General features: G+C 41.4%; 1 protein-coding gene across 1 annotated transcript in view; it reads right to left on the bottom strand.

The window, feature by feature from the left end:
- The window catches only part of trpm4a (transient receptor potential cation channel, subfamily M, member 4a), a 34,242-nt gene extending 15,496 nt beyond the window's left edge, over positions 1 to 18,746 (bottom strand). Inside the window, exons 1-11 of the mRNA XM_088317132.1 lie at positions 18,672 to 18,746; positions 16,952 to 17,098; positions 14,015 to 14,076; positions 9,657 to 9,834; positions 8,476 to 8,656; positions 6,327 to 6,496; positions 5,959 to 6,136; positions 4,600 to 4,664; positions 2,791 to 3,027; positions 2,086 to 2,188; positions 830 to 948 (exon numbers count right to left, since the gene is read on the bottom strand). Of these exons, the coding sequence (XP_088173258.1) occupies positions 830 to 948; positions 2,086 to 2,188; positions 2,791 to 3,027; positions 4,600 to 4,664; positions 5,959 to 6,136; positions 6,327 to 6,496; positions 8,476 to 8,656; positions 9,657 to 9,834; positions 14,015 to 14,076; positions 16,952 to 17,023 (1,365 nt within the window). The 5' untranslated portion in view covers positions 17,024 to 17,098; positions 18,672 to 18,746. The remainder of the gene's footprint in view (positions 1 to 829; positions 949 to 2,085; positions 2,189 to 2,790; positions 3,028 to 4,599; positions 4,665 to 5,958; positions 6,137 to 6,326; positions 6,497 to 8,475; positions 8,657 to 9,656; positions 9,835 to 14,014; positions 14,077 to 16,951; positions 17,099 to 18,671) is intronic.
- Between the last annotated feature and the right edge of the window lie 4,102 nt (positions 18,747 to 22,848).

The following is a 22,848-nucleotide window of genomic DNA, read 5'->3' on the forward strand; positions in this document are numbered from 1 at the left end:
TTTGTTCTCAAGGTCTGGACATGGTTCTCCAGGACCTAAATCAGGGAATCATTCCTGAATCCTGAATTGTTCCTGGAGAGTCGTTGGTGTCATGTGGTGACAGTGGATGCAACACTACATGACACTCCAGTGGTGCTCAATTGGATTCAAGTCTGAGTAACAGACAGGGCAGTCACTTCGAAATGTCATGCAGGAACTAATAATCATTATTGCTGTCTAACTAAACAGGTCAATATCCTCCATACCGTATTGTATGTTGTCACACTCCTAAAATAATAGCCAAAGTCAAGGGTCTTCAATCCTGTTCCTCCAGGGACACTTTCCCACCTTTTTTTCATCTCTCCCTGCTACAACACACCTGATTCAAATGATCAGACGATCAGCTAGGTCTGCAGAAGCTGGACAATGAGCCTGATCATTTGAATCAGGTGTGCTGCAGCATTGAGAGATGAAAAACATGGCAGGACAGCGGCCGTCGAGGAACAGGATCGAAGGCCGCTGGTCTGAGTTATTTATTTATTTATTTATTTATTTTTCATAAAACACCAAAAAATATACCAATTACTGATTTGATTAGTTCTTATTCATAATTTCATTTCAGGGGTATAAATGAATGATCTGTTTAACTGAGGATGCAGAGGTGGCCAGCATCCTGGGAAGTTTGAGGCTAAAAATATATTTCTGTTAACGTATGACTTGGGCCGTTATTTTAAGAGGTTGATTTGATGAACATATTATAACTCTAACCACAAAAAACAAGTGCTTGAATAGATGTAAGACAGAAATGTCAACAGAACAATCAAGTTTCAGTCGATAGAATCACTCTGACCGTCCACTGTATGTTTCCAGTAAAAAGTTCCGCTTTGGCGATGTCCACTCTGTTCCATGCCACGGCCAGTTTCAACTCTTGCGTGTACTCACTGGCATCACAGGACAGCCGTTTACTAGCTTGACACATGAAACACATAGACAGCAATTACCTGGAAGTAAACGTCATGTTACGACGGACAGGGAAGAACTCTCACTGTACATTGTGCAGTGGAAAAAGGAGCACTGGGAATTCAAAAACGCGAAACATACTGTGTCTTTAAGGGGACTTTGTAGTTTTTCAACTACATGTTCAAATGATCACTTATGCATTATTTTTACAAATTCACAATGTCCCATCATCTTGGAGCTATACAGTATTTGGACCAGGCTTGCGGGGCTATTCACGCGGTCCTTGGGGGATATCACATTGGTGACATTTATATTGCCTTTATTAGTCCCACAACGGGGAAATTCGAGATTCGAACCCAGGCCTCCTGGGGAGACTGGGTCCTGAACGCGGCGCCTTAGACCACTCGGCCATCCTGGCATTTACACTAAACCTTGAGAGCACCAACAGCCAAGTCGCTCATGGATCAACTGGCGGCCAACATAAGGACTATGACACTTTGTTCCAAAGTATAGAGGAAGCGCTGCATGAGTGCTTTGATGTCACCAACAATTTTTATGTTTACGAAGATCAATGTTTAAGCGCACAACGATAACGACGATAAGCAATATAGAATGGATGGATGGATTGATTTTTAATTTGCTGTAACACCTGAATTTTCTCTCTGGGGATAATTAAACTAGGTTATGTTATTTGTATGCATGGAATATGTGAATTTCTTTGTATGTCTTGCTACTTTATAGAAATTGCAGAAATTAGATTTATTTTATTTATTTATTTATTTATTTATTATTTATTTACATGGTAAGAAAAATTACATTCTCTGGTACTTTAAAGTTTTCATTACCACTGAACATAAATCTACTATGTTAACATCGGAACATTGATTGCAGACATTAAGGGGTATGACTTGTACTTACACCTGTACTTATTCTTACTCGTTTACAAATCCAGTGAGGGAAGATGAGACTCGCAGGATTTAAATAATAGCCCCTCCGCCAGCCCATACCCAAACTTCCACTATTGATTTGTGTGTACAGTAATCGCTACAATTCTTTTCAAGTGTGCTGGTGAAACAATAAAACACTTTTTTTCACCAATAATATCCCAAAACAAAGTTTGTGTGTTCATTTAATCGATGTACATACCTCGAACTAGAGCTTTGAGGAGGACAGTATCGAAATCATAAAGTCCTTCTTGCTCCCCATGGAAAACAGTTATGAGCTCTCTGTTGTGATAAATACTCAGAGCCTGGACAAACAGCAGGAATGGAAGGAAAAGAGTGAACCAATTTTTCTGAGAATATGCCTGTGAGTGTACTGTTCTTAATTCGGCCAAATTATGATTTTATATATGATGGTTGAATTCCAGATTACACAGAAACTGTATCATGTCGAAGCCAAAAGATAAGCAGAGCTGCAGTGGTAACACAGATTAGCTTTAGTCAATAGCGTTACCATTCACTATTCACATACCACCCTAATTCACTTGTTTTTTCATGGTCATGCTTTAAATTGAAACTTAACATGTGCCCCATGTGCAGCAGGAAAATGTTCCTATTTTTTTCTATAATTTTAATGCAACATCATAACATTAAAAACAAACTTTAAAAAAAAATATCAAATTAAATAAATACATTAAATACATATATATATATATATATATATATATATATATATATATCTGACTGCCATGTTTCTTGAAAACGGCACTAGATAACTTGGCAGCAACAATGGTCGTCATGGTAACGAAGCTTGTTCTACCATTTGAATGATACTGAATCAATTCCTCACAAAATGAAATGATTTAAATCAGAAGGTGACAAGTCAGTATATGAGTGGAGTCAAACTTACACTGTCCACCAATCTGTCCAGGTCCTCTTCTCCTTGAAAGTATCTTTTGACCTTGTCGCGAATCAAGTCACGGATGTCTGATAGATACTCCGCAATCTCACCCATTGTTGATGGGGGTGTCTGACTGATGGAAGTGCAGGCAAAACACAATAGAAGTTCACTGATAAAGTCTGCAGCTGGACCAGTTCCAGCAAGAACTAGCCAGGGCGTGGATCTCCTCAGCGATGCATCTACTCTCTGCATACAGAACACATATACACAAAATAAATAGGACATTTGTATCTGGGTGAGTCTGGGAGTGAATAAAAATCTTCACAAAAACAAAGATTGGTAAAGATTATGAATTGGAAAAAAAGGCAATTACGAATCAGAACTGGCCATACGGGATTCTGGGCATCGCCAGGGTTCTTTTTTTTTTTTTTTTACATGGGCCTTCAGATAGGCTTTGTCCAAGTTTCTTAATTTTCTGAAAACTTATGAATGAATGTGTTTACCGGATCATGGATACAGCGTCCAAAGCTATTCATAGGCACTTTTTAACATACGGTACTTTATGCTGACTTGAATATTCCAACCGACTACCACCAAATATTCACACCCAGCTATACACTCGTGTGAGTGGCACTAGAGGCGAGATGGGTGAAGTGTCTAAACCCAGGGACACAACAACACATGACTCGGACAGAGCGGGATTGTCAAGTCAAATTTATTTATGTCATGTCATTATCCACATCGCTTATCCTGTATAGGGTCGCGGGAGGGTGCTTAGTGGTGAAAAACCCGAGAGAAGCTGCCATCTACAGATGGAACACTTGCTATTGCACTTGATTTCACCAAATATGACTCTTTTTTTTAGCTTGCAAAACCTGTTGTCCGCTGATAATGTCGTGAACAGAAAATATAATAAAATATAACTTTCCTTATATAGCGCATTTCAAAACAGCTAAAGAATAAATATTTATCTTCAAACGGGTTTTAAAAGTGAACAGAGAGGGGGGGTTGCCTAACGTTGAATGGGAGCTCATTCCATAGGGAAGGCCCGGCAACAGAGAAGGCGCGATCCCCCCTGAGGCTCCGCTTAGTCCTCTGCACCTCCAGCAGCATTTGGTCCACAGACCAGAGGCAGTGGGCAGGTGCGTAAGGGTGGAAGAGCTCGGAGAGGTATGCTGGGGCGAGGCCATTTAAAAATTTCAAGACCAACAGAAGTATCTTAAAGCAAACTCAAAAGTGCACTGGAAGCCAGTGAAAAGAGGCCAAGATTGCGGTCATGTGATCCTCCAAGCTCCAGTTAAAAGACGAGCAGCAGCATTTTGCACCAGTTGGAGGCATTTGAGGGAGGACTGGCTCACTCCAAAGTAAAGTGCATTACAGTAATCTAGCCTGGATGTAACCAAGGCATGGATTACTGTGAACACAGCGGCAAACATCCCTCGGTTCATGCTCGTCTGGGGCGTGTTGCAGGCATCAAATTCAAAATTAGAATATTTGCAACGAAAAAAGGAATTACCTCATCAGTTTGAACATTAAAAATCCTTGATCTGTAGTGTGTTCAGTGAAATATAGGTTGAAAAGGATTTGCAAATCGTTGTATATAAAACAAACACAACATCCCAACCTCTTGGGAAATGATGTTTGTTGAATTGCACAAGTCCGTTAAACAATTGCTGAGCTCACTGAGAAAATGACAATGCTAATGGAACAAATACAAATAAAGCTAGCTTTTCTGGCTCGCATCAGTGAATGTGTGCGTGCGCACGCACATGGGTGTGTTTGTGCGTGTGTGTATGTACATGCTCGTAGTGTTCACACCTCTAGCATGCGGGCATCCCCTGAGATGAGCATACACAGCACCGGGATTTCAATACTGCCACTACCTGTTGAAAAATAGAAAAGTAGTAATAAAATATTTGCAAATATGCTTTCTTTTTTATTTAGAGACACACACCTGATTCAAATGATCGGATTGTTATCAGGCTGTTGTAGAACTTGCTGATGAGCTGATCATTTAATTCAGGTGTGTTGCCAGTGAAAAACTTTTAAAACATGCAGGAAAGCGGCCCTCAAGGACCAGAGTTTGAGACCCCTGCCTTTTGGTGTATGTCAGTTTATTGTATTTTTTCCCCATTTTAATAATTTTTTAAATCAAAATGAATTTCTGAGAATACTGAAGCTATCTGACTTTTGATCCCCACTTGTGTAAAATGCTTCACCAACGAGGAGTTGATGCTTGCCTTTAACGTAGAGCCAGCTGCCCTCCGCTCTGAGAATCACACATCTAAGAGTAGAAAGCTTCTCGTTGTTTTGTGGGTTATTTTTTTTTTTTTTTTTTTTGTCCAATCAGATTTCAGTTTGCTTTTAAAATGCTTCACACTATGGACCACATGTCACCAACGTGGTGCCCCTGGGCACTAGGTAACCCTCTTTCTAATACAGTACATTTAGTTGTTAACACCACACACCAGCAGTGTTGGTTTGCTAGGCCCATTGGTAATTTAAGCAGGGTGTTTTGTTCTTCAAGTAAACAAAACTGAGTTAACTGAGTTAAAATATGAAATCGCGTGAATTTAAAAAAACAAATGAATCTTGACTTAATGCTTTAATTTAGACATCTCTAATATATATATATATATATATATATATATATATATATAGTCACCTGCATCAAATATTTTTCATTGGTATTCTTTTTAAACAACACTAGACAATATTTAAAAAAAATATATATATATAGGTCAAAGGTCAGTATTCCAATGCATGTTCAAATCACAGCTTTGGAGATAGCTAGCGGATGAAATGACAATGAGAACATGATTGATCCCCATATAATTTGAGTGAATTTGTTACTTAAGAAGTGGGTGTAAAACTGGTAGTCCTTCACATTAATCAGTACTCAAGAAGTCATCCACCATGACCTTATAGTATTTTTGGAGTTAAATCCACTCACTTAACTTTCTGTCATTAAAAGGAAGAGTATTCATTTGTACTGTGGTTACTCTACATTTCTGACCTATATTTAGAAACAAAGATTATTTTTAGTGAATGACCAATTTTAAGGCCAATAAATGAAATTAAATAATTTCCTGTGGCATGGCTGAAAATTGCTTTTGGGAATCATTGGCCCAAGTGTCATTTGAAAGGTTTGATGCTAGTCCAGTGTGAATGTCTCACCCCAAATGCCAGTGCGCTGATGGGAAATATAGTCCTCCAGATTGGCTCGAAAACCTGTCTCTCCTCCTCTTCTCCCAGTACTCCCATCATCCACCAGCAGGAAAGCCTGGCAGTTGTTGTCTAGGCAGCAGTTGTCTCGTGATATGTTTTGGACATAGTAGCGAGCAGGGAAACTTCCCTTCAAAGACACAAGAAAGTATTTTAACAAACTAAAGCGTCAACATTTAGTTTCACAATTGATGCATGTCCAATCACATGAAATGTTTCTTTCAAAATCAAGCATTTTATGATAATGCCAAGGAGGAGACAAACTGAAAACTGACGGTGCCTGCAGGATAGAAAAAAAGTGAAAAATGATTGAGGCATACCTGTGCGTTTACAAGCTGCTGCCTGTTGTGCACGATGCCCCAGGGTGCGATTCCCACAGCTATGACCTTTTTCTTAGCGAGAGCCGGCGCTGCAGCGTCATGGTCCCTGACAGCCTCACCTACGCAGCGGGCCACGCCTTCCCGGAGAGCTCCCGTCAAGATCCAGGCTCCTGGATAAGAGAGAAAAAGCTGGGTGAGATTTTGCATTAAAGGTATCAAATTAAAACACTTAACAGTACATGAATAAAAACTGCAGTTGAGTTCGGTTAAATTGTGACATTTATGCAAAATTAAAAAGACATTCTGATGTTGTCAAGGGATTATTATAATTATTATTACATACCGTGGCTTGCAAATGTATTGATAAATTCTTAAACCATTCTCCGCTTTGTCAAGTCTTTTGAAGTTAAAGGGAAATGATTCGTAGTTTTCATATTATTTTAAAAACAAAAATCAGAAAAATGCAGTGTAGAAAAGCCTTTTGCCTTCTTTACTCTGATATCCCTTCATGTGTCAATAATTTATTGGTGTGCTGCAGAGCTGTTGAGTACTGTATTTTTTTTTTATATATATATTTTTTTATTTACAACAACAAATGTTAGTTTACTACACTACGTCTGAAATGTCTACTCTCCTTTCACTGTTGATTGAGCAAATGTAGCCCATTTCAAAATGCTGTATTTTTGTAAAGAAGAAAAAGATTTTGTGATTTTTATTTTTTTTACTTTACATATTTACAAAAAGGTTCCGAGCCATTCGTAACCTCTCAGTATAGGCATGTTTGTTGCTCATCATTGTAAAAATGCAAGTATTATGCATGTCGTTGCACATTATTGCTGAACATATTTTCATACTTTCCCAAATTTTACCACACCCATTCTCAGCAAATTCACCACGCCTGTGCCGGTCTTTTCAGTTGCTTGCCTCTGGCCTGTTCTACCTGCCAGCCACATCCACAGCCACCTAATTAGCACAACCAGCTTTGCTTGTGCTCACAAGCCTAGAGTTCTGAAACTCATGCCTATCCAGCAAAACTTGCCACTTCTTCTGGCACATCCGTGAGACCAGGTGTGGGCAAACTACGGCCCGGGGGCCACGTGCGGCCCGTTGAATGTATTAATCCGGCCCGCCGAACTTGAAAAAAATTAAATGAATAAACCTTGTTAATGTTTTATTTTCTAAATAATGTGGTTTTTCAAAGACATGTATAATGTTGTAATGCTTTTGTTCACTTTCATTTAAAATTAAATGTATTTTTTATAGGATGAGGTGAGGTTACCAAAACACTCCATCCACCTGCTCCTGGTCCGGCCCCTCCGTCAAATTTTAGAACCCATTGTGGCCGGCCAATCAAAAGGTTTGCCCACCCCTGCTCTAGACTGCCTGGTTTGATTTGGTTTGAATTGTTTTATTTGGCACAAGAACATGTCAAAGCCTTTTCACACTGCAAGTAGCAATGTGCAGCTTGGCGTCAACAGACAACCCTAAGCATACCCTTGAGAAAGATGTACATAAAGGTATGTATAGTATTCACAGAGTAGCTGTTATGCTCAATATAATGAGACTTTTGAGGATGCGATTAGTTTGCCATCTAAAGCAATTCCTGAATGTTGTTTTTGCTGCTTTATACAATGTCCAAATATTAGACATGTCACAAAAGCAAAAATATGAACATTAAAGTCACTGATACGATTGATATGTTTGCTCACACAAAAAGCTACATATTTTTCTCTCCAGCTAAATTTTGTACAGTTACCTATATTCTATTGCTGATGACTAAAGAAGTGAAAAAAAGAAGAATAAACTTTTTTTTCCTGGTGAAAGAAGAGCATGTAGTCTATTATTTGACAGAGGATGATGATTGACGTATACATAATCATAGAGCATAATTTTCCGTGGATCCTAGAAAATTAATCAAAATTCTCTAAAATGGCCGGCACTCAACTGTTGTGATTGCCAAAAATGGCACTGAATAAGTTGAATATGGAATAGGTTTAATATTTATGATTGTCAGACGTAAATTTACTCCGAAAGCTGTCATTGTTCACTGTGGATCATGTGAATACCAAAAGGTAAGCAGAGCTGCAGTGTACGGCTACACACAACGATAACGTGCTTGTCTCGACGATTTCTACTGAACTTTTCTTACCTGTACTCTGCGCGGCCCTAACCAGACCATTTCTCAGGACCTCTCGCACCCATGATTTAACATTCTCACAGCCTTCGCCGCCCACCACTGACACCACCAAGTTGGGGGAGGGCAAAGCCCAGTATGTTGTCATCAGAGTGTAGATGAGCTGAGGTTGTGTGTCACATGACAGCCGCAGAAACTAAGACAGAACATAGAGATCAACGACAATGGTGATGGTCTGTGGGATACCATGATGGGAAGAAATAATCAGACTAGGATTGTTCCATTTTTTTCATATGGAGTGATGCAATATTTGATAGTTATGCTGAAGTAGTAGATCTCTCTAATGGAGTAAATCGCCATTAAAAATGGGTTTTGACATCGATCAGCCAATAATCTTTATGTAGGTGACGAACCCATGATAGATTAGCAAATCTTCACATTTTGGTATTGAATGTGTTGGTGGTGTCATGAGCAGTGTTTTTGTTGTTTGTCTTTGTTTTGATGAGATTTACTTTAGTTTGAGATTTTGTCAAGTTTTCCTGTGTCCCTCATTCATTTCTTTTCGTCTCTACCTGCTCTTGTCAGCCTTAATCTTTGGGTTAACCTTCCAGCTACTTATATTTATAAAAAAAATAAATAAAGGAGTCTTAATATTAAAGGTTTATGTCCCAGAATGTCATATTTCTGAAATCAATTTGTTTTCAACTGCAGTGGGTTTGACGCACCTGCATCTGGACCCCCAACAGGCCAAGCAAGACAAAAAAGTGTAACTAATCTAGAATTCATAATAATAATGGCTGACTATTTTTTCTCCTGGATGCTCCAATTGCTTTCCAAGGCTGAAATCTCGAATAGTATTTCCCTCCATGCGTCAAAAAACTGCGTAGCTGTTTGTCTGTCATATCTGCATTTTTGAATAGGCCACCCTAAAATTGTCTCCCAACTGTGACCGCACCCTTTATGATGTGAGTTACCCCGCAGTGATGAGTGATGATAGCAATGGTGAAATACAGACACCGCATAAAGCAGATCATAACTCTGCAATAGTGTGAATGAGGCAACATGCTTTTTGAGTGTAAATTCCTACGCTGTCAGTCTCCGCAAATGGTGACTACCCTGCCAAGCAATCTGCTGGTCCATCAGCGATGGCAGGTCTATGTTGATAGTCGCTGTGTCTGTTGAGTGATGCCACTCACATAGCTGTGTCGACGTCCAGCGCCAGCAAACTCCAGTTCTCCAAAGGCATCGGTTGTACACTCGGTGGTGTGCAGCTTACTGTCCCACTCGGTGGCAATTGCTTCACCGCTGGAGTCCCTGGCCTCCAAGACATTATGCACGTTCCGCACATGACCGCACTGGCATTGTACTCCATTACTGACACACAACACACATAGAAACAGAGACATGCATGTTGTTACTATTTGGTCGTTAATATCACAAATTCAAAACCTTTACTTGACCTCACTGGCTCTTAGGCAGCCTTATGAACTGATCAATTATAATCGAGTTTATATTGAAACTAGAAAAAAAATGTGTGTGTGTATTGGGGGGGTGAGGTGAGTTGGTGTTTGTCAAAAAAAAAAGCACACACTTCACTGCAAATCCAACAGGTAAACCATTTTTTTTTTGCAAGTGAGCTGGAGGCTATCCCAGCTGATTACGGGTGATAGATAGGGTACACCTGTCATTTGACAGCCAGTCACAGGACACATTTAGACAAACTAGCATTTACACCTGGTGGAGTAGTGGGCGGAGTCACAGAAAGGAAGCAATTCCAATCAGTCCAATCCACCTGGTGCTAATCAGCAGGCTGCAGTATTTTGGTTCAGCCTCAAACAAACAATAGTGCCGGAGTACTGCCTTGCATGTAGTCCTGCTGCTTGCCAAATCACGTGGTCTCTCGAGTTGTGTCCATTTGTCTTCGCGCCGGTAGTACTCAAGGATAGTTAAACTAAGTTATACCGTGGTTTTGTGTTTGCGATACAAGTGTAGTTAGCAGACTAAGAGTACTTCAGGTGTGTTTTTGTTTAAGTGCTCTTGGACACTTTCTGTTTAATTTTTGTAAATAGCCTTTTTGTTCCATTGGTTCTCGTCCACTTGTCCTTGCTGGTGCAAACTAGTTTTTTACTCTTGCGATGATGTCTGTGTTGTTGTTAAAATCAGTGATTTGAATAAAGCCAGTGTCACTGCCCTCAAACACTTGCCTCTGCGTGGTGATCCCTTCTCTGGCCGTAAGGCCGTCCATAACAGAATACTCCGGCCTGATGGATCACACAGAGGCAGAGCGGTGGCGCCATGCCTTGTCTAGTCAGGGGGCCTTGGTGGGTCAACATGATCACAACCTAAAACAAATTATGGAAGCTATATCGTCGTTGTCTGCCCGAGTGGAGGCACTCGGGTTGCGTCTCGATAGGGATTCGGAAACTCGTCAAAGTAGCACTGATAATGCTACCAACGTGGTTAATGATCCGCTGGGTTCCTCTCTGGCCGGCTGGCGAGAACCCAACATTCCTCATCCCGCCCGCTATTCGGCGAACATGGCAATTTCTGCACCAGTGCTCACTTGTGTTCGATCAGCAACCTCTGACATATGTTAATGACTCTGCTAAAGTTGCCATTATCATGGGGTTGCTTAATGACAAAGCTGCATGGCAATCAGCAATCAATACGCGGCAGTACACACATCCTTAAAGACATTCCTTACCGAGATGAAAAAAGTCTTTGATCATCCCATTAAAAGCAGAGAAGCGGGCAGTCGGCTCCTGGATTTTTCTCAAGAAAAACGGTCTGTGGCAGAGTACTCCATCTCTTTTCGTATCTTAGCTGCCGAGAGCGGTTTTGACGAGGCCGCACTATGTAGTATCTTTCGACGAGGACTTTTTCCACGAATAAAAGATAAACTTGCTGCACGAGATGAGACGGACAACCTAGAGCAACTCATAGAACTCTCCATCAGACTGGATAATCGACTCCGGTAACGTCAACGGGAGCGAGATATGGAGTCTCACGTTGTTCCTGCCGGATCAGCTCTGCAGATGGTCTCAACTCCAGAGATGAGTCCTGTCCCAACAGTTCAACAACCTGGAGCTACGGAGGAGCCCATGCAAGTGGGTGGGAGGCGACTGACCCGAGCGGAAAGTGCCAGGCGGATGAGGTCACGTCTCTGCGTCTAATGCGGGATGCCGGGGCATCAGGTCGTCAACTGGTCCGCCATACCTACAGGTCCCTTCCGGACTGCAGCGTCTTCCGACACCAATCGACAGAGCGCAACGTCAGAGGCCTCTCCCAGAAACATTTCTGCGGGAGGGTCTTCGGATACCTGTAAGTAATCTGAACTGACTCCAAGGCCACTTAGGCCGGACAGGACTTCTGTTAAGAGGATGCAACTGGCTGGTGTCCTTTCGTACAATGGTAAAAGCATGGACATCAACGCTCTGATAGACTCCGGGGCCGATGACTGTTTTGTGGACGGTTTAATGGTGGCATCCTTAAATTGTACTCTTTGTCCATTAGATCGACCTGGGGAAGTGCGAGACCTAGATGGCAAACATCTCATCCTCCCTTGCTGTAGGTCTCATTCGTCCGTCTAAATCGCCGGTCGGGCGGGGTTCTTCTTTATTGATAAAAAGTACAAGACTCTTCGTCCATGTGTGGATTATTGAGGTGTTAATGAAATTACTATCAAAAATAAGTATCCGCTACCCCTGTTAGATTCGGCATTTACACCGTTATGCTCAGCCACAGTCTTCACCAAATTGGATTTGCGCAACGCATACCATTTGATTCGTATTAAAGAGGGTGCCGAGTGGAAGACGGCCTTCAATACCCTGTTTGGACACTTCGAATATCTTGTCAAGCCATTCGGGTTAACCAATGCGCCTGCGGTCTTTCAGAACCTGATCAATGACATCCTGCATGACATGATTAATCAGTTCTGTTTCGTGTATGTAGACCGTGTTTTTCTTTTTTTCCCGGAACATGGAAGCGCACCGACAACATGTGAAGCTGGTACTTCAGCAATTGCTCTCCCATTGACCAGAGGCTTCACCCCTGCGCTTTCTTTTCACGTCGCCTCAGCACCGCCGAAAGAAACTATGACGTTGGTCACCGTGAACTCCTGGCCATCGTCCTCGCGCTTCAGGAGTGGAGGCACTGGCTGGAGGGGGCAGCTAGACCCTTCCAGATCTTCACGGACCAGAAGAACCTGGCATATATAAGAGCGGCTCAAAGATGGCCCATTTCATTCCCCTGCCCAAGTTGCCGTCATGGCTTGAGACGGCCAACTTACTTGTGAAGAATGTGTTTCGCATCCATGGCATTCCTGTTGATCTGGTCTCTCTCCAAGGTTTTGAAGGCTTTCTTTATTTAACTTCCGGATCGCGACGTCACGAATCGTGTCGTTATATGTTACCGGTGGAGCGCTCATTATATCAACGTCTGTCCCAGGCAAAGACAACCGTTTATTAGCGCCCTTGGAAAGCGTAACGAGGTATGACGATGCATAAAATACTCAATGAACTAAAAATGTGAATTATTTTGGAAACTACTGTTACAGTTTGTGTTTTTCTGTTCTATTGTTTTCACGGTACACTCGAAATTGCCCCTAGGTCTGAGTGTGAGTGCGGATGGTTGTTCGTCTCTGTGTGCCCTGCAATTGGCTGGCAACCAGTTCAGGGTGTCCCCCGCCTACTGCCCGAAGATAGCTGGGATAGGCTCCAGCACCCCCCGCGACCCTTGTGAGGAGAAGCGGTACAGATGATGGATGGATGGATGTTTTCACGGTGCAGTATGCTTGACCGTTGTTCAGCAATAAAGGTTTCTCGACACCAGTTGAAACTCTACGCCATTATTTCAAGTCCAAGGGGCCGCTACACAGGGCACACAGAGACTAACAACCATCCACGCTCACACCCATACCAATTTAGAGTGTCCAATCAACCTGCCATGCATCTTTTCGGAATGTGGGAGGAAAACGAAGTACCCGGATGAAACCCACGCATGCAAACTCCACACCGTGGCCGGAGCGGGAATCGAACGAGCGTGGCTGGTTGTTTGTCTTCCTGCGATTGGCTGGCGAGCAGTTCGGGGTGTACCCTGCCTACTGCCCGAAGAGAGCTGGGATAGACTCCAGCACCCCGCCCCCCGCAACTCTTGTGAGGAGGAGCGTTACAAATAATGGATGGATAATATAATATCATATAATATAGTATGCAGGAGGCGGGGTACACCCTGTACCCAAACAACCATCCGCACTCACACCTAGGGGCAATTTAGAATGTTCAATCAACCTACAAAGTTTTTTGGAATGTGGGAGGAAACCGGAGTACCCAGAGGAAAGCCACAGAGGTACGGGGAGAACATGCAAACACCTCACAGGAAGGCATGGCAGGTTGACTGGACACTCTGGATTTCCTCCCAATGAACTTCAATGGGTTTTGTTTTCACTATTTGTGCCTTTCCCTGCCCCTCGTGAAGGGCGTGAGTCGACGGTACACACATCTTTGCATTGCAATTTAATGAGAGTTACTTAACATTTATATCAACAGATATTTACCTGACACAATCTTCAACAAAGGTGGTGCACACCCGCTTCTTGATGATCTTAGGGATCCAACTCTGAGCAGAAAAATTATCTTAATGAATTGAAGCCGGTCTTAAATAAATACATTCATGGGTATAGACACTGTAATAACCTCACTGTGTCATTTTTCATATGCCGGTTTAACACTGTCTGTGTGTGTGTCGGACCAAAACAAGCGTGTTTGTAGTCAAACAAAGCAATACAGACTGCCACAGTTTTGACATTTCAAACATGTCAAATAATTAATGAAGGGCACATATTTTCTTAAAAAGCTCTGTAAGCTAAAAATAAATCAATCAAATATTCTGCAGCCATCAGAAATTGTACATAATAATAATAATAATAATAATAATATTCCCTTTATTAGTCCCACAATGGGGAAATTCGAGATTCGAACCCAGGCCTCCTGGGGAGACTGGGTCCGGAACGCGGCGCCTTAGACCACTCGGCCATCCTGGCAGCCAAACATCATTCAAAAGCAGTAGAAATGTCCATTATGAACGCAGAGAAAAAGCAAGGGTCTGTCCTGTGACTGGCAGGCGACCAGTTCAGGGTGTAGTGCGCCTTTCGCCCGTAGTCAGCTTGGATAGGCTCCCTCCCGCGACCCTGTACAGGATAAGCGGTGTGGATAATGACATGACATGACAGAAAAGCAAGGGGATTAATGGGACTAAAAACAAGAATGAGAATTGAACGGGACCCATTAGCTGATGATGTGACAGGAAGATTTCTTTTCATAGGGCCTAAATTCCCTGGCAGCGCCCCTCGCCACAACCTGAGACTTTCTAAGGAAGAAATCCATTTAATGTCATTTGGCTGTTGACATGCATCTCCATTGCAGCGGCCATGGATGTGGTCAGAGAACGACCAAACCAGTCTAGTCAACAGGAAAGAACCGACCTCATTCCATACCAGATATGCAATTCATTTTTGCCAAAATTATTATAATAATGTTGTTATTGTACTTGTATGAGAATATATCGCCACTCAAGATTCGATATGATTCTCGATATGTTCAAGGGCGCAATGATTTTAAAATCTAATGAATCAGTTCGATTCAATCCGATATGGCACAGCTAAACCTTTTGTCATATTTAATATGCAACATTTAAAAGCCCTCCAAAGCCCAAACTACCCAAGTTAATTTCATTCAAATCAACAAAAACTATCAGCAACATCAAACTAATTTCTGCTGAACATCTCTCATAAAAGTCGATTCCACACTTAACATAGGGAGTGATACGATTCAAGGATGCAATAGTTTCACATTATGATTTGATTCGGTTTGTCAAATCAAAAACAATTTTCCGATTTGAATTGGCTTTTTGTTACATCCCTAATGTCATTATGAATAATTGATGCTATTCATTTACGTGAAAATGTGGCCACAGTTTAGTTAATTTGGAATATTTAATTTGATTTAAAACATGTACATACTATTTAGACAGCAGAATTGGAACAGTTGTTTTTTGTTTTGTTTTTTGTTTTGTTTTTTGCGATTGTTTTCATGACCGGCTGCGGTGAAGTGGTGTTGTGTTGTAGCTGCTGTGAGCTCGCTATTCTGGTAAGATGTGTTGAACTTGCAGAAACCGATCTCTTGTGGTTATCATTTCTCCAGCATTTACAGTACTACTATCTGTTGACACACCTGCTACAAAGACACTGATCCGTGTTAATGATTTCTCACATTAAGACAATAAAAACAATGTCAACGTGCAACACTTAGTTTCTATAGCTCTCTGCCAGTGTTTCCATTTTTAAATGATCACTTTTACAACATTGTGGACACAAATAGTTTCACTTGAAAATGAAATTGAAGCACCAGACACCAGACGCAAATAATGAATTACATGAGCAGAGAGCATAAAGCAACATGCAAGAGAAGCCCAAACGTCAGTGATCAGCTGTTCATGCTCAAGCTGTAAAAACGAAAAGAGGTGAGTCAAGAACAAGCAGGAAGAAAATTCAGTGCCTTTCAAGTTGAGGCATGAGTGCAAGGCCTCCCGACAATACTGCCTGTCAATGTGTTTAATAAAGTAGTTGCGAAGCACAAGTAAGTCATTGGGACTCTCAATGAATGAGGACTGGTTTGACCTGTTTGCCGGCCTACTTTTGTTACGCTCCTTTTGCTTTTCCAGACTGTTTAATTCTTTTTTCTATCAGGCTAGAATTCCACATTTACACTTGATGATTGGAAATGATATACAGTACTACACTCCAAAATACATCAAATATTGACTGCTACTTACTACTTATTTACTGACAAATAAAATAATGAATGGGTAAAAAAATCAGTATATAATAAAATTAACTTAGCCACTTTGCATTGATGGTATATCGCAATTGATCTATTTCAAAGTTTTTTGCGTGTGAGGGGGTGTGTGGGGGTGTGCGTGGGTGTGTGTGTGTGTGAGACGAAGCCCTTACGCCCTTCTAAATACTTAAGATGACAAAAAATAACAGAAAAAAATTATTCCACTTGCCCAAGGTTCGAGGTCAAATACATATGGGAATTGCGACACACACACACACAAATGTGAATTTCTATTTTTAGCATAATTAGTTTTTTTGGAACTCACCATGTGTAACAGTTATCTTCATTTTATATTTTTTTAAACTAATAAAATGTTGCATAACGCTCTTTTATGGAAAAGTGTCATGATGGAAAGTGGAATGTCTCCACAGTTTACTTCTGATGCTACTGTTCACTGCACTTGTCTAATCCTCTACTTTGACAGTTTTTCAAATCAGGGAATATTTTGTTTTTTTCCCCTTGGATTTATTTGTATTCTTTGACAAAAGTAAAAAAAAATGTAATTTAAACGACAACGTGAGAAATGCTGGTTAATAATTGAAAGAAACATACGAAAACTAAGTGACATAATTTGTTGAGGTTGTCAGGTCACGTACCTGAACTTTCTCTCTCTTAATTTCAGACTTTCCACCACCGGTGCCTTTGTCCACCTTGTCAGTCTTCTTCATCCTGCCTTGTGCTCTCTGCCTGTCCCTGGCTCAGTCTGCTGCAGACTGGTTGGGAATCTTGAAGCCTCGCCCCGGCTGTGATGTCACATATTCCTGAGCAACAATGCACTACCCACACTTGGCATGGAGTTTGAGCGGTTAGCACATCTGCCTCACAATTTTAAAATGGAGCTCAAGTCTTCCGATGTGGAGTTTGCATGTTTCCCAAAAACATACATTTGAGGTGAAGTGAAGGCTTGAAATTGTCCCTAGGCTTGAATGTGAGTGCAGTTCAGGCTGAACCCCGCCTTTCGCCCCTAGGCAGCTGGGATAGGCTCCAGCACATATTCCTCACCTTCATCAGCATACTAGTTAAATGCCATTTGAGCAACAACAGCTCTCTACAACCACAATACAAAGAGGTAGTCAAAGTACACACGCTCACCCAGGCGTGTCAAACTCATTTTTGTTGTGGGATGAATCGTAGTAGTGGTTTATATAGCCAGTGGAGAGCCTTTAATTTTGAAGTTTTATGTTGTGAACTCGTTGTTCTGGACAGAACCTTTGAATGAGCTGAAGCTGTTTGCTTTTTTTTTTCAGTAAGAGGACCGTAACAATGAGGAGGTCTACTGGAGATAAAAGCATGGATAAGTGGATCAGATCGATCTATCTATCTCTATCTCTATCTCTATCTCTATCTATATATATATATATATATATATATATATATATCGCTAGCAATTAGCTAGCAAGCTAATTGCATACTAATTCTAGGACGGTTTTAGCTTTTTTTGTGCCGGGGATATGGTGTCAGTTCACTTACATGTGTCCATAGATACACGCCCTAGGACAGAGGTATTCAATTAAAAGTCACAGAGGTCCACGACTAAAATTGCTTCCAATTAAAAGGTCCGAACCAAAGTCCAACTTCCCTTAATGTCTAGCCTATGTTCACATTTTTATATAGTTTCAATATTTAGTCATTTTCAACAGAGCGCACTTATATACTAAATACTTAGCAATGTTCCCATTAAACACCTTTGCCAGTCAAACAAATATAAGGCGTTTATTTCACATTCAAGAAAATGTGGCTCCAGGAACTTAAGTTTGCCACTTCCAGAAAAAAACAGTAAAATATCTCCTGCAGAAATATATCAAGTGCTAAGCATTGAGTTAACATCTTTTACCTTTTTTTTCTTAAATCAAAGAGTTATCAGCCTAAAAAAAAACGAAAGCCTAATTATCCAAGTAAAACAGGTCAACATGTTCAGTACACAATCAATAAAAATGGCTGTCCATTTGAAAAACTAATTCAAAATGAGCTTTGACACCACCTCTTCTTTTGAATATTTTTTTAACATCTCTTAATGAGAAAAATGAGTTTGTGACTGCCCTGCCAGTGACTTAATTCTGGGTTGGAACGGAATCAGGGCCATTGGGATTTGGTAGATTATTTCACACATCTGGGTTTTGTGTTTTCCTTTAAATGTTTGTGCATCCGTATTTAAGCACTCCTTCACAACTTCCTCATCACTGAATGTTTTTTTATGTTTCCTCAAAATCCATGATACTTTTAGTGAACATTCGTTTGCATGCCGCTGGGCTGTAAACGAAAATGTAAAAATCTGTTATACTGCACTCAAAGTTCGATGTTTTTGCGTGCGCTCACCTCAAACTTCAGCGGATAACTTTGCACAAAAGGGCGGTGCTTTGTTTCGTAGTGGCGCTTACGACGGTTTCGGTTTCGGAGCATATGATGCACACTGGTTTTGAATCGGCTGCAGCCAGAACGAAACTAAATTTCTCCGTCCATTCATTTAAAACAACACGCATCGACCTTGCTAACTTTTGAGCAAGGCATAGTGTCAGCAGCACTCTCTTCCGGTCTGCTGCGCAATTGGCAGTGGATCGTAAACAAAAGATTTGATTGGCTCAAATCAGTGACGCCTTTTCCGTATTAACTAGAATTGCAGCGCCAACGTTTGCGAATGCACCCTGAAAAAACCCCATCATAGTTTGGTCATGGGTCCGGTCCGAACCATCCCGCGGTCCGCCATTTGGTGATGCCTGCCCGAGGGACTTCTTGGTGTGGGGACACTCGCTAATTGGAATACACAACTCCTAATAGACTGAAAACTTCCTGGGCTGTTCCTGAACTAGGACTCCATTTCTACAGTTGTTTAGAAATTATAGGGCCACTCCCACCACAATCCTATTCTGTACTGTCTTGTCCCTCCCTCACATGGTGTAGCACTACTGTCCCATATAAAACTCGACTCCAGTTTAACAATGCAATATTCATTAACAGTGTTCCCTCATTTTTCGTGGGTGATACGAAAGACTGTTCCGGCATTAAAGTAATTCTTTCTGCATGACAAGGCAGCCAAACAGGAAAGGTTTAAGAAATTCAACCAAACTTTATTTTAAAACCATTTTAATACAATCATTGCTGGATACAAAGTGCTGCAAAAAATAATGACAGTTAAAACAATAAAGAAACAACATAAAAACAATATGGACTTTAAAATGCAGCTGAGTGTCAGGCTGAGTCAAAAGACAAACAATAAAAATGTGTCTTAAGACGAGTTTTAAAACCGGGCAGAGGGGAGGGTGCCTAAAGTTACATTTACATTCCAAAGATAGTTAACGGTAACAGAAAAGGCTCGATCCCCTCTGAGCCTCCACTTTGTTAAATCCTCTGTGCCTCCAGTCTGGTGCGACGACCTGACGCACCAGACAGGTGTGCTTGGGTCGAGGAGTTCAGAGAGGTAAGGTGGGGCGAGTCTGTTTAAAGATTTAACGACGAATAAAAGAATATTAAAAATAACTGTAAAATGTACAGGAAGCCAATGGAGGCAGGCCAGAGTTGCAATTAGGTGCTCCCTCTTATGTTTACCAGTCAAGAAGCGAGCAGCAGCATGTTGGACCAACTGGAGACGCTTGATGGAGAACTGGTTGACTCCAAATTAAAGTTCATAACTGTAATCCATCTGAGAAATAAATAAATATACTCTAGTACTGTGCATAAAATAAATAATTTATCCATCCAGTTGGGCTGGGGCAAGAGGCCAAGTGTATTATAGACTGGTCACCAATCAATCACTGGGAACAAGAAAACAACTATTCACACTTATATTCACACCAAAGGACAATTTTAGAGTACAATATTAATATAACATGCATGGAATATGGGAAGATGCAATGAATATGTGTATTTATTAGCCTTTGTGCTACCTACTATTGATACATGCGCTCAAGAGAAAATGTCTCCCTGGATCACAGAATAACAAGCGTACTGCAAATCTGCATATCCAAATACATTTGCATAATCCCTTTCAAAAGCATGCGAGCCTATTTGGTAGTGAACTGTCTTACCATGCAGGCCTGATTTTAATTAAACTGGTTTGATTTGGAACAGGGCGGCACGGTGACCGACTGGTTAGCACGATGGCCTCACAGTGAGAGACAGCATCGGTCGTGGGTTCAATCCCGGCTCCGGCCGTCCTGTGTGGAGTTTGCATGTTCTCCCCGTGCCTGCGTGGGTTTCCTCTGGGTACTCCGGTTTCCTCCCACATTCCAAAAACATGCATGGCAGGCTTATTGGACACTCTAAATTGCCCCTAGGTATGAGTGTGAGTGTGGATGATTGTTCGTCTCTGTGTGCCCTGCAATTGGCTGGCAACCAGTTCATGGTGTCCCCCGCCTACTGCCCAAAGATAGCTGGGATAGGCTCCAGCACCCCCGCGACCCTAGTGAGGAGCGCTATAGATAATGGATGGATTTGGAATAGGTCACAAGAAAATCAAATATTATCATAAAAACGGTAAGGAAAAACACAGCAGGAACAAAAACATAGCAATGAGGAGACAGTCCTCATTTTCCAATTCGCGGCAGCCTCAGATCAAGAACGTTTAAGTGGATTAGGTCACACATGTTCCCCCACCACATCATTAGGTAAACATGGAGGGTTTGAATAATATTAACTCATTGTAGATGGTGACAGTTTTTTTGTGTGTGTGTGTCTGGTGAGCAAATGTTTGCAGAAATTTGACTCAAATTTCTGCAATTTGGGGATCAAACATCAGCTCTGGCTTCCTGTGTGCAGCTCACATGAATGGACTTTCTTGTTCAAATTTTAAAATAGAATCATTTTCGGTTAACTCAAGACGGAATTTCCCATAGTTGTGCATGTGCTCGCGATTGGGTGTTGAACAACCCAGGGTGTGCTACAGAATTTTCAAATAATTTCTATATTCTTAGGAAATTACAATAATATCATATCACTGAGCTATTTGGAAGACAGGCCTATAACTGACTCATATGGTCCCCGAGGCGACAATGTTGGTGCCCCCTGCTCTAGACCTTCACATGAAAGTCTCTTGTTCTGCTGTGAATTTAGGCTGTTGTGATCAAATTCAATAACATTTTATAACCTTTTTCAGTTACAGAGATGGTATGATTAGAGGATTCCCAATTAATTTATTATCTAACAATAAATATCACACTGCCATTCCGAGTTTTAATTGACAGTGTCAATTGGTGTCAGTTCTCTATGGCCTTTGAGACAACAGCATCAGATTAAGCGGACAGTCCAGGAAACTGCTGCTGGAGAATTCGGGAATCCTCCTTTTTTCTCTTTTGGCTTGCAGCAGCCATCATTGCTCTTCCGTCTTCAATTACTGTTGTTTTGTTTGTGCTTTTCTGCCATCATGTGGTTAACATGTACGATTTGGCTGATGCGTAATTTTGTATTTATTTATAAAATGTAACCATTTTAAGCACCTAAATAGCAAAATTACACGAAGCAACATTTACAGTTTGTCTCTAGGTTGCGCAATGGATTCCAGATACATAGATCTCCTCGTCGGCCAATCAGCCCCCTTCGTTTTGAAGGTCGTATTGCCAGCCGCCATCCACAACCACGTGTTACGTTGATTGTGCTTTTGCAGGACCGAAAGAGACCTCTGGAGGGCGCCAAGCGTCGGACACTTGCAAGGCTGGTTGCTGATTTGTTCACCGCAAATTTCTCTGGCGTATCTTATATTTTATATCTTATATTCCATGCAATGGTGGCTGGAAATACAAATTAAACTTAACGGCCTTAAAAACGAAGGTGCTATTTTATGGGCTGATATTTGTGCCAGATTGGCCGACGAGGAGATCAATGTATCTGGAATCCACTGCTAATCCGAGAGGCACCCCTGTGGCCTGATATTAGTGCTACTAGAAACTGAATCTGAATATCGACTTGAATGTGAATTGCTGAACTTGAATATTTGAATTTTAAACTGAATTATTGAATAGAAAACTGAATTATTGAATTACATGAATTGTAAAAAAAAAATCTGATTAAAATTAAACAATAAATATACAATTGTTGTTATTCAATAATTCAGTTTTCAAATCAATATTCAGTTTTCAATTCAAATATTCAAGTTTAGCAATTCACATTCAAATCGATGATATTCAGATTCAGTTTCTAGGGGCACAAATATCAGCCCATACTGTGGCCTGATATTTGTGCCACTAGAAACTGAATCCGAATATCGATTTGAATGTGAATTGCTTAACTTGAATATTTGAATTGAAAATTCCGTCGGGTCCAGTAGCTTTCCTGGGGTTGACCGCCAGAAGCGCGCGCCTCACATCGTGTTCCTCTACGATGAGTGGGGGGGAGTCCGAGCTTGAAGTGCGGGGGTGTGACGGTTGGGGCGAGTCAAAGCGAGCGAAGAAGCAGTTAAGCTCCTCTGCCAGCGATGCACTCGGGTCTACAGGTTGGGTATACTGTGTCTCCACCTGGTACAGCGGCTGCACTGAGGCGGACAGAGTGAGGCTCCAGAGGACAG

Source organism: Idiotropiscis lumnitzeri, chromosome 15, assembly GCF_059441095.1.
Source record: "Idiotropiscis lumnitzeri isolate Australia: NSW breed Sydney's pygmy pipehorse chromosome 15, RoL_Ilum_1.0, whole genome shotgun sequence".
Taxonomy (NCBI): domain Eukaryota; kingdom Metazoa; phylum Chordata; class Actinopteri; order Syngnathiformes; family Syngnathidae; genus Idiotropiscis; species Idiotropiscis lumnitzeri.